The 15739-nt window shown below is 44.2% G+C and overlaps 1 protein-coding gene across 49 annotated transcripts in view; it reads right to left on the bottom strand.

The window, feature by feature from the left end:
- The window catches only part of LOC118389406 (ubiquitin carboxyl-terminal hydrolase 43-like), a 117166-nt gene extending 102169 nt beyond the window's left edge, over positions 1 to 14997 (bottom strand). For all 49 annotated transcript variants that reach the window (XR_008088283.1, XR_008088305.1, XR_008088310.1 and 46 more), the window contains exons 1-2: positions 13983 to 14997; positions 1620 to 1772 (exon numbers count right to left, since the gene is read on the bottom strand). Coding sequence is in view for 1 of the 49 variants with exons in the window: in XM_052490329.1 (XP_052346289.1) it covers positions 1620 to 1772; positions 13983 to 14618 (789 nt within the window). In the remaining 48 variants the exon portion in view is untranslated. The remainder of the gene's footprint in view (positions 1 to 1619; positions 1773 to 13982) is intronic.
- Positions 14998 to 15739: the final 742 nt, after the last annotated feature.

The raw sequence follows: 15739 nt of genomic DNA, 5'->3' as shown, positions 1-15739 counted from the left end.
AAATGCATTAATTGATTTCTGTGACCTGGCTGGGTGAATATAACAAGTACGGTGCTTTTGTACTACTCTCTTCAGGCAACGCAAGAGGAGCTGAGGAGAGGGCCCACAGTGGGGCCTTCATTCCTTAGCCTGCGGCCTGTGCTATTGGTCGACTCTTCTAACGAGGAGGCCTGCTCATTAAGCTGATGACCCGCCTCTCATTGAGACAGTTAATTATTATGTTTGTTGATTGTCCTTCTGTAGCTCAGTTGGTAGAGCATGGCGCTTGTAACGCCAGTGTAGTGGGTTCGATTCCCAGGACCACCCATACGTAGAATGTATGCACACATGACTGTAAGTCGCTTTGGATAAAAGTGTCTGCTAAATGGCATATATTATATATACACAGTACCAGTCTAACATTTGGACACATCTACTTATTTAAGGATTTTTCTTTATATTTACTATTTTCTACATTGTAAATATACTTTCAGATTCTTCAAAATAGACACCCTTTGCCTTGATAACAGCTTTGCACACTCCTGGCATTCTCTCAACCAGCTTCACCTGTTCCCACATATGCTGAGACCTGAAAATGCTGAGCACTTGTTGGCTGCTTTTCCTTCACTCTGCGGTCCAACTCATCCCAAACCATCTCAATTGGATTGAGGTCAGGTGATTGTGGAGTCCATGTCATCTGATGCAGCACTCCATCACTCTCCTTCTTGGTAAAATAGCCCTTACACAGCCTGGAGTTGTGTTGGGCCGTTGTCCTGTTCGGGAAAACAATTGTCCTACTAAGCGCAAACCAGATGGGATGGCGTATCGCTGCAGAATGCTGTGGAATTCGCTTTGTTATCATTGAGACAAGCTCTTCATAACGAGTCTCTATTGTATCTCTTGAGAATAGAAATATGCATTCATGGGAACCTCAGAGCTGTTTTGCTCTACTGCACTAGGAGTAACCTGGTTAGACTGTGAGCAAAACCAAGGCTTGCAATATGACTCAATTGAATGCGAAAAAATAGATGTTGATACATGCTAACCAAGTTCAATCTCTCAGTGTTTCTCCTATTTTCATTTAGCAAAGGTGGCCCAGCAGGTGGCCCTAGTGGTAGAAATCTCTCGTCCCAACGGCCCCACCCTACATTATGCACGTGTGTGTGTGTGTACGTGCCCCGCTCTAAAGTAAGTTAGTCGATGAGCAAAGCAAGACGTGTGTGTGTGCTCATGAGTAAGACCTAGGTGATATCATGACTCAAGCCTCTGCAACTCTTCCACCTGAATAAGGAGCTATTATTGGCCTCTGCAACTGTACCTCTGCTCTCATACAGCTGAGACTGACGACGCTGCAACTGTAGAATGCAGAGAGCCCTTTGCATTTTGGATTGCAGCCACAGTTGGATAACACAGTACTACCATCAGCCAAAAACCTTACCTCAGCGAACTTGTTGGCTACAGTATATCTACAATGTGTCATGAGTCAGGACCGTTCGATCACAATAGTGATCAATATTTTTCAAGATGTTTCAGTTTGGTGACAGGTGTCATAGACATTGTCAACACAAGACAATGTATATGACATTTGAATGTCTTTGGGCTTCATGACAACTTTGTGACTGTGTTTGGTCTGCTCCTACCTTTCCGTTGGCATTGGTCTTGCTGCTGCTGTGGTTGTTGTTGGTGGTGGGGTTGGCATCCTCATGGACCCGGTCCAGGAGCCAGAGCAGGAACTCCAGGGCATCGTGCTGAGAGTTCCCTCTGAACTGAGAGCCGTACTTGGACACAATACTCTGGGGACAGACAGGGAGGAGGAAATCAGATGAAGACATTACAAAAGACATAAAAACGACTTTCCAACAAACTACAGTAGAAGCTCAAAGATATTAACCTGAAGAGTTACAGGCTGACCAGTCAACCTAACAGGGAATATCGAACACGGACAAAAAACGATGTAGATGTAATCAGTTACATGTTATCTGATAACAGACAAAAACTGGAACAAGTTACATCAGGGGTTCTTAAACCTTTTCACACAGGCCCCCCATTTCTACAAAATCTATGGGCTAAAAAACCTAGCTAAAAAAAACGTTAGCTGACATGGCCTTGTGCAGTCTGCTATTACAACAATCAAGAGTAAGTTGAAAGCCAGACTGAGTTCCTTAAAACTATATTTTTTAACAACGAAGACCCCCCCCCCCTCCCCACCAGAAAAAATATTGTCATTGTTGACAATATTGACAGGTGCTTGATTTTATACACACAGCCATGAAATCTCCATAGACAAGCATTGGCAGTGGAATGGCCTTACTGAAGAGCTCAGTGACTTTCAACGTGGCACCGTCATAGGATGCCACCTTTTCAACAAGTCAGTTTGTCAAATTTCCACCCTGCTAGAGCTGCCCCGGTCAACTGTAACTTATGTAGTGTGAAGTGGAAAAGTCTAGGAGCAACAACGGCTCAGCCGTGAAGTGGTAGGCCACACAAGCTCACAAAATGGGACCTCCGAGTGCTGAAGTGCGTAGCTTGTAAAAATGTTCTTTCCTCGGTTGCAACACTCACTACCAAGTTCCAAACGTCCTCTGGAAGCAACGTCAGCACAAGAACGGTTTGTTGGGAGCTTCATGAAATGGGTTCTTATGGACGGGCAGCCGCACACAAGCTCAATATCACAATTTGCAATGCCAAAGCTTGACTGGAGTGGTGTAAAGCTCGCCGCCATTGGACTCTGGAGCAGAGCAAACGCATTCTCTAGAGTGATGAGTCAAGCTTCTCCCTCCGGCAGTCTGACAGAGGAATCTGAGTTTGGCGGATGCCAGGAGAACGCTACCTGCCCGAATACATGGTGCCAAGTGTAAAATTTGGTGGAGGAGGAATAATAGTCTGGGGCTGTTTTTGAAGTTTTTCTTGGCCCCTTAGTTCCAGTGAAAGGAAATCTTAACGCCACAGCATACAATGACATTCTAGACGATTATGTGGTTCCAACTTTGTGGCAACAGTTTGGGGAAGGCCCTTTCCTGTTTCAAAGCGAGGTCCATACAGAAATGGTTTGTAGAGATCAGTGTGGAAGAACTTACCTGGCCTATACAGAACCCTGACCTAAACCCCATCGAACACCTATGGGGGGAATTGAAATGCCGACTGCGAGCCAGGCCTGATCACCCAACATCAGTGCCCAACCTGACCTCACTAATGCTCTTGTGGCTGAATGGAAGCAAGTCCCCGCAGTAATGTTCCAACATCTAGTGGAAAGCCTATCCAGAAGAACAGAGGCTGTTATAGCAGCAAAGGGGGGACCGACTCCATATTAATGCCCATGATTTTGGAATGAGAAGTTAGGTGAGCTGGTGTCCACATAGTTTTGGTCATGTAGTATATATTAAGACACATTTCTGTTTTCTCAATGACATTACATTTTGCATTGAAAATATGGAAAGTTAGTTTGTTCTACCTGTGCGAGTCTGACCAGAGTCAGAGACCACAAGTCTACGATGACACACCAAATGTGTTTGATTGATAATTGTTGTCTTGTTCTAATGCCTCTTACGGGTAAAGTAATCCAAAAGAAACAGAAAGTAATCAGATTACGTTACCGAGTTTGGGCAATCCAAAAGTTACCTTACTGATTACAATTTTGGATAAGTAACTAGTAACTGTAACATTTAGAAAGTAATCTACCCAACCCTGACTCTCCTTGAGACAGTGACAGGTGTAGCTAACAACAACACCATCAGGACATCCAGGTGGCTACTTTCCATTCCCACCAGCCATCCCCCCCCCCACTCTCTCCATTCCTCCCTCCGCCCTCTGAGTAACAGAGCCCGATCCCAGACGCTCCTCCACCCTTCATAAAAAATTGCTGCATCACACCGCCAGTGTTCTAAATATAAACACGGGACAGGATGGGAGGCCCCCTACCTCCCTACTACCTGAGATGGACCACTAATGAGCTTAATCATTATGAAAGGGGCCCTCCGAGGGAGAGGGAGGCGAAAGGGGCATGTTGACTGTGGCTGTACCTGAAATGGCATCCTATTCCCTATGTAGTGCAATACTTTTGAACAGGGTTCTGGTCAAAAGTAGTGCACTATATAGGGAATAGGGTGCCATTTAGGACACCGCCTTTCCCCCCCTCACTAATCCTAGTTACTCTTTCTGCCTATCAAAGGACAGTGCAGTTATGTTACGTTATGTTGCTACCCCAGAAAGGGTAAGAGGGAGAGGGGGAAACAGAGTCTGGGGTGGCGGAGAGAGTGGTGGGGACAGCAACCGATGTGTCCAAGGTTACCGTAGGCCCGTTGTGTCTGGGAAGCAGAAACCTGATGACGTCACAGAGCTGTGATGGCTTCATTAGGACAGGGGGTTGAGAGAAGGAGGGCTTGGAGAGAGGGGTTATGGTCTGCTGTGTGCACACATTTTGTTGCGTTGACGTCCAGAGGTGATCCTGCTACTATGGCATGTTAATGGGTCTGCACAGCAGCACTGTTGCTAAGTAAGTAAGGACCCCATCGCATCCTTCAAAAACAGATTGCACTTCTCGTTCAAAGGATTTACCCTTGATATCGGCATAGACATATCAACACAGTCTTTACTTTTCACACCCACCCTATGCCTGAGAGGAGATAAAGGTGTAATCCCACCAAAGTAGTACGAATAACATTCTCATTTTGAGGCCTGTCTGAGTAAGCCTGTATCAGCCTCCATTTATCGTCATCCTCATAACCAACCAAATCACAGACAGACAGCTCAGACACCTGGCACTAACATTTAATGACTGGCCATGAAGGTGCCAAAACAAACATGATATACTGTGTTTCTGTCCCCACAGGGAGCATGGGAATAATAATCCTGGCTATTTGGTAAACACTGAAGGGATATGAGAGAACCTGGGTGTAAAATGAATCGGATAGCCAAAGATTGCTATGTCAAAAAGTAGAAATGTAAAAATGTGTTTTACACAGTTTGTTGGATTGAATGATTTATGACTTTTGTGTGTGTGTGTGTGTGTGTGTGTGTGTGTGTGTGTGTGTGTGTGTGTGTGTGTGTGTGTGTGTGTGTGTCACTGTGCGACAGCTGAAGATGCCAGACCATATCTGCTCCCCTCTTTAAAAGCTGTTTGCACTCCTCAGCTGTCTTTAGGGTACTGCTGGTCTCCATGGTGAAGATGCACCTTATTCCATAACCACTGTAAACATAGGCAGACTACACGGTACTACAGTGCACTCTCCTACCGCCATGTCATGGTGCCTTGCAAGTTACTTCTTACTAGAGAGGTGAGGCAAACATTTGCTGGAGGGTAAGAGACAGATAGAAACGATTGCAAACACTCATAATACAGTTGAGGGTGACCTAACCTAGCCTCTTAAATAAACACAGGTACACCATTAACCTACACAGTCTCCAGGGGTAGTTTACAACGTTGTCCGCTCTCACCCTCTCACGTCTTAGGAGAGGTTGAGATCCCCACACTCAGGCAATAACATCACACACACCACCACACCACAGACACACACACACACCACGCCTGCCCTGGCATCCAAGACAGTGAGCTGGAGAGTTTGACTTTCCACTCTTTAGCGTTGGTCTCACAAGTACCCCACATCACCTTCAAATCGAATCAAATGTATTTGTCACATACACATGGTTAGCAGGTGTTAATGCGAGTGTAGCGAAATGCTTGTGCTTCTAGTTCAGACAATGCAGTAATAATCAACAAGTAATCTAACCTAACAATTCCAAAACTACTACCTTATACACACAAGTGTAAAGGGATAAAGAATATGTACATAAAGATATATGAATGAGTGATGGTACAGAACGGCATAGGCAAGATGCAGTAGATGGTATCGGGTACAGTATATACATATGAGATGAGTAATGTAGGGTATGTAAACAAAGTGGCATAGTTTAAAGTGGCTTGTGATACATGTATTTCATAAAGATGCAGTAGATGATATAGAGTACAGTATATACATATACATATGAGATGAGTAATGTAGGGTATGTAAACATTATATTAAGTAGCATTGTTTAAAGTGGCTAGTGATATATTTAACATCAATTTCCATCAATTCCCATTATTAAAGTGGCTGGAGTTGAGTCAGTTTGTTGGCAGCAGCCACTCAATGTTAGTGGTGGCTGTTTAACAGTCTGATGGCCTTGAGATAGAAGCTGTTTTTCAGTCTCTCTGTCCCTGCTTTGATGCACCTGTACTGACCTCGCCTTCTGGATGATAACGGGGTGAACAGGCAGTAGCTCGGGTGGTTGTTGTCCTTGATGATCTTTATGGTCTTCCTGTGACATTGGGTGGTGTAGGTGTCCTGGAGGGCAGGTAGTTTGCCCCCGGTGATGCGTTGTGCAGACCTCACTACCCTCTGGAGAGCCTTACGGTTGTGGGCGGAGCAGTTGCCGTACCAGGCGGTGATACAGCCCGACAGGATGCTCTCGATTGTGCATCTGTAGAAGTTTGTGAGTGCTTTTGGTGACTTCTTCAGCCTCCTGAGGTTGAAGAGGCACTGCTGCGCCTTCTTCACGACGCTGTCTGTGTGGGTGGACCAATTTATTTTGTCCGTGATATGTACGCCGAGGAACTTAAAACTTACAACCCTCTCCACTACTGTCCCATCAATGTGGATAGGGGGGTGCTCCCTCTGCTGTTTCCTGAAGTCCACAATCATCTCCTTTGTTTTGCTGACGTTGAGTGTGAGGTTATTTTCCTGACACCACACTCCGAGGGCCCTCACCTCCTCCCTGTAGGCCGTCTCGTCGTTGTTGGTAATCAAGCCTACCACTGTAGTGTCGTCTGCAAACTTGATGATTGAGTTGGAGGCGTGCATGGCAACGCAATCGTGGGTGAACAGGGAGTACAGGAGAGGGCTCAGAACGCACCCTTGTGGGGCCCCAGTGTTGAGGATCAGCGGGGTGGAGATGTTGTTACCTACCCTCACCACCTGGGAGCGGCCCGTCAGGAAGTCCAGTACCCAGTTGCACAGGGCGGGGTCGAGACCCAGGGTCTCGAGCTTGATGACGAGCTTGGAGGGTACTTTGGTGTTAAATGCTGAGCTGTAGTCGATGAACAGCATTCTCACATAGGTATTCCTCTTGTCCAGATGGGTTAGGGCAGTGTGCAGTGTGCAGTGTGGTTGAGATTGCATCGTCTGTGGACCTATTTGGGCGGTAAGCAAATTGGAGTGGGTCTAGGGTGTCAGGTAGGGTGGAGGTGATATGGTCCTTGACTAGTCTCTCAAAGCACTTCATGATGACGGAAGTGAGTGCTACGGGGCGGTAGTCGTTTAGCTCAGTTACCTTAGCTTTCTGCAGTGAAGAAGAGTCGGCAGGTTTTGGTTGCGGGCCGTGTCAGTGGCACTGTATTGTCTTCAAAGCGGGCAAAAAAGTTATTTAGTCTGCCTGGGAGCAAGACATCCTGGTCCGAGACGGGGCTGGTTTTCTTTTTGTAATCCGTGATTGACTGTAGACCCTGCCACATACCTCTTGTGTCTGAGTAGTTGAATTGCGACTCTACTTTGTCTCTATACTGACGCTTCGCTTGTTTGATTGCCTTGCGGAGGGAATAGCTACACTGTTTGTATTCGGTCATGTTTCCCGTCACCTTTCCCTGGTTAAAAGCAGTGGTTCGCGCTTTCAGTTTCATGCGAATGCTGCCATCAATCCACGGTTTCTGGTTTGGGAATGTTTTAATCGTTGCTATGGGAACGACATTGTCAATTCACTTTCTAATGTAAACAGCGAGGTATAAGGAGAGCTCCGTCAGGACTAGGAATGTGCCATACATTAAGAAAATGACTCCTCTCCTTCAAAAACACATTTACAGGGTCATCCCAGCCTGGCCTGTCAAATGGACCTTGTTAGATTCCACAATGACAGTCTGGGAGGGAGAACCATGAGGAATTAGGACATTACATAAGATTAAGAGGTTGTGATGTTGACACACACACACACACACACACGCACGCAAGAGCAGATGTTGCTGCCTGGTGGGAATGAGCCTGGATGGTATCCATCACCATCATTACTGGCACCTCCATTCCTTGTTACATATTTCTGCAGCAGCAGCCTGGTGTTGCTGGTTGGCGATCCTCTCCTCCGCTGATCAGGCAGACACTGATGGGTCATCACTTAATTCCTCTCCCGCCCTGCCTCTCCTTCCATTCCCTCCACTCAATAAAGCCTCTCCCTTCTGCTCCCTCTTTTCCCCCATAGTCTACCTCCCTCGTTCCCTCTCTCATTTTCTCCATTTTCTCCACTCATCAATCTCAGCTGAGCCCCAGACGACGCAGCCTCCCCCCGCTTCTCCCCTGGAGGGCGACCGCTGGACTTCATGTCCATGTATTCACCTCCAAAAGAATGAAAACCACTATATATTATGGCAAGACAACATAAGATTTTGGATGCAAGGCTCTCCAAGATTTCATTTCCCAAAGAGTTTCGGTAACATAACATGAAATCCTCTTCCTGATATGCTGCCAGTGTGCCTCGTCTCCGCGACAACGTCCCTAATGTGGGATTTACTACCATCAAGAATAGAGAAGGAAACAAAGGATGAATTGCGATTGGCCATAATCATCTCTGAGTGGTTTACAGCCTGGGAAAGGCTCTCTGTTAACACTATTGTAACGAGAAGTTTAAACTCCTATAGCTGCATCCCAAATGGTACCGTACTTCCTATAAAATGCACTACTTTTGAGCAGGGCCCATAGGGCTCTGTTAAAAAAACAGCGCACTTTGTAGGTAATAGGGTGCCATTTGGGACGCAGACTCCACGACTTATACTGGAGGCAGTAAATATGCATTTGTGTGGGAAGAACGAGGGTCTGCGCTTTTACTGTATCCTAAAGGCACAATCACTAGTACATATCTGGGGTGGCCAAACGGCAGCCCTACCACGTAGTTTGCAATAAATCTGAACAATGGAGCAAAATAACCTTATAATTTGGGATATGGTGGGGTAAGACAGTTGTACCAAGCTCATGAGGTAGGTAGCCTAGTGGTTAGAGCATTGGACTAGTAATCGAAAGGTTGCAAGATCAAATCCCTGAGCTGACCAGGTGAAAATCTGTTGTTCTGCCCCTGAACAAGGCAGTTAACCCACTGTTCCTAGGCTGTCATTAAGAATTTGTTCTTAACTGACTTGCCTAAAGATAAAATGAGGCATTTGTGTTGTATTCTTCAATAATCAATGGGTGTTCTGTATATCATTAATTAAAATGTCCACTGAACTGCTGAAAATATTGCAGATTGCTCCTTTAATGGTTTCTGTGACATTACCTTCACTAAGATAAAGTGGGGAGATTGGGTGGTCTTATAGCCTCGTGTAGTTGAAATTGATTTACCCCCCTGTTGAACCTAGACCGTTAATCATGGTGGTGAATACATCCTGCGGAAATGTGTGAGTACCATAGGTCTTGAAAGAAAGCAGAGACAGGAAAACACAAACACTGAGCTCCAAAACAACCAACATGACACCCACTCACACCCACCACCGCCTACACAGGAGTCATGGAGAAACGTGATACAACCACCACCTCCAGACTCAGCAAGGAAAATGAGGGGAGGGAAAAGCTTGCAGAGCCAACTTTTATCCTCACTCAGTCACTGTTGAACTTGTTTACCAGGCCAATGCCTTTGACTAGTGCTCTTTAAAAGCACACGGAACATTGACAAAAACAATTAGCTGTCAAAGAACCACTGTGGAGAATCCTTCCTCATCACAAACTAGTACCATTCCTACGTGGGACAGGAGTAAATGGATAGGTGGGTGTTTTCCTGTCTTTCACCAACACGATTTCTTGTTTGTTTTGGAGCTCATTGCTGCACTCTCCATACGCACCAGTGGAGCTTGCTCAGCAGGGGGTCTCCACCTTTCCCAGGCTAAATTCACTTGGCTGCACTGCTACAGCAGTAAACATCCTCATCTCATTCAAAGAAGACCAACAGATAGAAATCGGTGTATTGTTCAAGTCAAAGCCATCCTTATAACTGCAGTGAGAGGAGGGGATGAATGAGAATGAATGAATGGGAATATCTATACCCAAGTGCAGTTGATTATTCAATAGATAATAATAATAATAATAATAATATAGATCTGAGTACTACATTTCGAGAGACTGCACACAAAACTTAACGGATAAACTTCAAAATGTATCTCACATTGCCCTGCCTGTTCTGAAGCTTATGAAATCCTTCACCTCATAGCCCTCTATCTTTGCATCGCAGTTCGATTTCCACAAATTACTGCTAGAATCATAATTAGCTTAGAGCCTATAATGAGCCGTACCAAATCAAAATGCTCTAATTCAGAATTCTGGTATCATCTATATTTGCAGCATAGGTCCAACGGTTCCAGTAAATGAGAGTGAGCGATGTCATTCACCCAGGCCCAAGGGTATTAGCTTTGGGCACTGTGCCCCTGGATGACCAGCCACAGGTGTCCCTGTGGGGCCAGACCATAGACATACATATTCATACATCATCAGGCCAGACAGACACCTGCGCTGACTCAGCCGCCTGGGACTCTGGCCTGCTTTCCTGGCAGTCCCTGACCACTGTGTTGACTTGGTCTGGCTCACTCTCATCAGCATTCCGTAAACTCAGTGCACCATCCATGCATGTGAAGTACCGCTCCCTTCCTCCCAGTAAGAACATCCAGGGAATGCAGACAAGCCACCTCATCTGGGTTTGTGGCAGGTGGGAGCCACAGGGCACACACACAGCATGCGTATTAGTTAGCAAATGTGCCCTGATGTGTGGTCAATGGTCATTAGGAAATAGGCATTGACACATGGTTTGGACCATGTTTGTGTTGGGGGAAATGAAAAATAGAACCCGAATTTCGATATTAATCCAAACATATGGGAGTTTTGACACTGCCTGTAATGCTAGTACATGTCTCACCTGTTTTGACCATTGCCACAGGCTCCTCCCCTGAAATGCTACCTGTCTGCTTACACAGAAATAGGACGTGAGAACTGTTGAGTCGGGTCTGACTAGAGGGAGTACAGCTACGACCGGAAATTACGTTTTCATAGCAGGTTAAGAGAATTTATGCAGCAGGTTAATTAAGATAATTAACGTGGCAGGTTAGGAGACTTACTGTAGGTTACGGTTAGGAAACGGGTTAGGCGTAGGGTTAGTTAAAATGCCTCCGATCTTAGCTGTACTCCCTCCAGTCACAACCCACTAGGCACACCACGTCATTTCAGGGTGGAAATGTGGGTAATATTTGTTTGAGAGGTTGATCAATAAGATTTCAACCTTTATTCACTCAGTCATAAAGACAGCCAGAAGGTTAGTTGAATTCCCAATGTGTTATCATTATGCTTTCAACCATCTAAAAGCACAACTAAATTCCATTGGAAAATCAATGTCTGATTTTTGGTTTAGTTGTCATTTATGTGTGTTATCGCTGTGCTTTCAACCATTTAAAAGCACAACAAAGTTCAAATGGCGAATACCATCTCAGATCATTTGTATTTATACAACAACTTAATGTGTCATTACTGTGCTTCATCTAAAAGCACAACCAAATGACCTGGATTGCAGTTGAGATTACATTAAAAATGCATAGTGCAAGTAATCAATGCTGTTTGATATTCTGCACAGATTATTATAGCACTTGTGAAGATCTCCACAGACCTGCGACCTCTGCATGCCATCTTAAAACATGCACACTTTCTATGATTACATAAGACATTTCTTTGTTACTGTAGGCTAACCTCAAAATGTCACCATTGACGTGTTACTCATTTTAAGGTTGAATAAATGTTGTTATTAGTTTGTAAGAGCCTTGACTTTCGTCTTTTTACTCTATAACAAAAGTAATACTGAATTGTGTTTGGTTGACAACACAACCAAATATAAAAAATGAAGGATATCTAATGCTTGGATAGTTTCATCTGAGCCACTGGCTTAATTCTATTCTTTAAACTTTATTTTGGGTTTAGTTGGAGAACCTATCATTAGTTAACTTGTCCACAAGTTAATAGGCTATTTACTGTTTTGCAAAAGTGATGTTGAATTGTGTTTGGTTGTCACTGACTTAACCCGGCTTTAATTCTAGTTTCTCTATAAATTAATAATTGATATGTTGGTTTCGTAACTCCATCTCAACCAAGAACAAAAGTTAAAGAATAGGACTAAATCAAACTATACTATATAAGTGCATTTAAAGTTTGATTCGATTATATTTAGTCCTATTCTTTAACTTGTATTTTTGGTTGAGATGGAGACGTGAATACAACATATAAATGATGAATTAGTAGACAAACTGTAATTAAAGCCAGACTAAGTTAGTGGCACAGATGGAACTACCCAATCAGAAGACACATCTCCATCAAATGTTGATATTTGGTTGCGTTGCCAACCACACCATTCAATATCCAGTTTGTCTATAAATTAATAATTGATATGTTTTATTCACGTCTCCAGCTCAACCAAAAATGTAAGTTAAAGAATAAGACAAAATCTAATCTAACTTTAAATGCACTTCAAATAAAGTTTGATTTAATCCTATTCTTTAACTTTGATTTTTGGTTGAGATAGAGGTGAATCCAACATATTTATGATAACTTGAAGATTACATTTGAAATCAACCAAATCTATATATTATCTATTTTTAGTTGAACCCTGGGTTGCATTGAAACAATAGCTGTTGATAACTTTGCAAATGCTATATAGGCCTAAATAGTATCATTGAAGATGCAGTCAGTATGTATGGTTACATATCATTTACTTTGATAAACCTACCCTTTGGAATGACTTTGATAGCAACAGCGAATAAATGTAGTTATTAGGAGATCTCTCAATAATCATTCCCACAATAGTAGTCAGTGACAAATATCAAAGCTTGGCCTGGTTAAATCCCTGGATGGGAGACCAAATGAATGGCTGTAGATAAATCAACTCGCCAGCCTATTGTATTTAGCTGATTGTGGATATAACATTGAAGATCTGACATTGTTACAAATTCAACATATTTTAGCACATGTTGAAAATTGGTTACAATGATAGTGTAACGGATGTGAAACGCTAGCTTAGTTAGCGGTGGTGCGCGCTAAATAGCTTTTCAATCGGTGACGTCACTTGCTCTGAGACCTTGAAATAGTGGTTCCCCTTGCACTGCAAGGGCTGCGGCTGTTGTGGAGCGATGGGTAACGATGCTTCGTGGGTGACTGTTGTTGATGTGTACAGAGGGTCCCTGGTTTGCGCCCGGGTATGGGCGAGGGGACGGTAAAAAGTTATACTGATTGATGCTGTTGACCCGGATCACTGGCTGCTGCGGAAAAGGAGGAGGCCAAAAGGGGGGTGAGTGTAACGGATGTAAAACGCTAGTTTAGTTAGCGGTGGTGCTCGCTAAATAGCGTTTCAATCGGTGACGTCACTTGCCCCGCAGCTTTTGTGGAGCGGTGCGGTGGGTGACTGTTGTTGATATGTGCAGAGGGTCCCTGGTTCGCGCCCGGGTATGGTGCGAGGGGACTGTTTAAAGTTACAATGACATAATCCTGTGGTTGAAATTTCACCCCAATTTCACCCTCAAAACAACATTGATGACTTTTTTCAAATCCAATGTATTTTCTACGTAGATTCCACGTCACAATACGTTGACAAATTAGGTTGAAGAAACGTTGATTCAACCAGCTTGTGCCCAGTGGAAACCTGTTGAGTCTGACATGTTGATATAGCCGCCCACACATGGGCCTACTGTTATTACTATGACAAACCCTCGTGTAAAAGGAACGATGTGTTCTCTTTAGTTAAATATTATTAATTCGCAAATGCCAATCCTATTAGAATTAAATGCTGCGCAGGAAACTGTAGCGGTGAGCACGCGATTGCTCCGAGCTTTGAACATTTCTCGTGATCGGTCGCACTGAAGCAATAAATACGTCTAGAACTTAGGTGAACATGAGCGGGAACTGTTATGGAAAATAACCAATTATACCTCAAACATGAGCTGCGTTTGAAGTGTTTCTACACAAGCGACTCACCTTGAATTCCACGGACAGTTGAGGTGTATATTCAAGGGTCCAAAGCGCCCGCACCAAGGATGCCAACTGTGTGGTCACCTCACCCCTGGCAAGTTGCGCGTCCTCGTTTTTTACAATTCCGTTTACTCTCCCCTGACACAAATCAGACTTGTATTGTTCCAAACCAAGGTACTCGGCCAGCAGGTCCGTATTACTGAGGCACTGAACCACCGCATTCATGAAACAAGTGTTTCCATGATTCTTCAACCCAAGGACTCCAGGAGTTTTGTCGCCATAGCACCACGACAGCCTGTCTTTTATAGATCCATGAGAAGACAAAGTTGAAGCGCTCTTCTTCACCTTAATCTCCCTCGAGACCCGAAGTTCATCTTTATTAAAATTCCCTGAGTTGGCACTCAACGTGCACGCGGCGCTGTCTCTGAACCCGCCATCATCATCCTCGCCGTCAGGTGGCTCGACGTCGCCAAAGTGTGCCAAAGTTCCCAAAGTTTTCAGTATCCTGCTCATAAAATTCCCAACGGACTTCAACGATTTCCTCCTGAAAAGCTTCCCGGCTTTGTATTTCTTCTCTTTGCGTTTTGTAGATTTGGTTTTCATTGACTGTTTCCTCGTCTTACTCTCCTTGTGGTTATCCATGGTGGTTGGTTATTTACCAGGTAACAAGAAATGAAAACGAAACAACTACTGAAGCAATAGACTCCCTGTCAGACCTTACACCTCCTCCTCTCGAAACCACTCCGGTCTCCGCTAATAGACAATACGGTGGTTTAGGCACATGACTAAACAATGTCCCTCAGACATTCCGGTAATTACCGCCAGGTCTCGGCGCGCCCTTGTCATACTGTTTCGCTGGTAAAATGGTGAAGCAGCAGGCACCTGTAACCAGTAACCACTATGTAGGTGAGTTGTCTTCAACTCCATGATCCTCGGCTCAATACTTCCCCGTCGTTGACACGGTGCTCGAGCACAAACAGCTGGCGGTCTTTATCTCTCTCTCCCTCCTGCAGCGCTCGGAATGGTTTTCTGTTTGGTGGATAGTGCGCGTTATTCCCGCCCTCCTACAATTTTACCCTATATCAAATCAAATCACATTTTATTGGTCACATACAAGTGTTTAGCAGATGTTATTGCGGGCGTAGCGAAATGCGTGTGCTTCTAGTTCCGACAGTGCGGGAATATCTAACAAGTAATATCTAAGAATTTAACAACATATACCCAATACACACAAATCTAAGTAAAGGGATGGAATTAAGAATATATAAATATATGGACAAGCTATGTCAGAGCGGCATAGACTAAGACACAGTAGATAAGTGTAGAATGCAGTATATACACACGAGATGAGTAATGCAAGATATGTCAACATTATTAAAGTCACTAGTGTTCCATTTATTAAAGTGTTCCACATTGAAGATGGCGCACCTAGTGACAGGACTCTGAAACGGATGGATAGTTGGCTTAATGACAACTTGAACAAGCTTGCTGACACTCATTTAGTAACAGGCGTATAAGCAAGCTTCCCTTATAATTAGATGCACGATAAGGACTATTGTGTATTGTTTAATCAAAACTATTGCAAGCGTTCTGGAGGCCTATATAAGCAAAATACTGAACCTATTTTGTATCAGAGCAATTCAAGGTCTACACTGTACAGTACCCTTTTTTTCCCTTTTTTTCTATCATCTATATTGGCATGATGTGAGTAGGCTACGGTGTATGTCCTCTGTTACAAGATGGTCCCAACGGAAAATAAGGAT

Source organism: Oncorhynchus keta, chromosome 32 (genome assembly GCF_023373465.1).
Source record: "Oncorhynchus keta strain PuntledgeMale-10-30-2019 chromosome 32, Oket_V2, whole genome shotgun sequence".
In the NCBI taxonomy this organism is placed as follows: domain Eukaryota; kingdom Metazoa; phylum Chordata; class Actinopteri; order Salmoniformes; family Salmonidae; genus Oncorhynchus; species Oncorhynchus keta.
The sequence above is the reverse complement of the archived record's forward strand: the minus strand, read 5'-3'. Positions and strand labels throughout refer to the sequence as shown.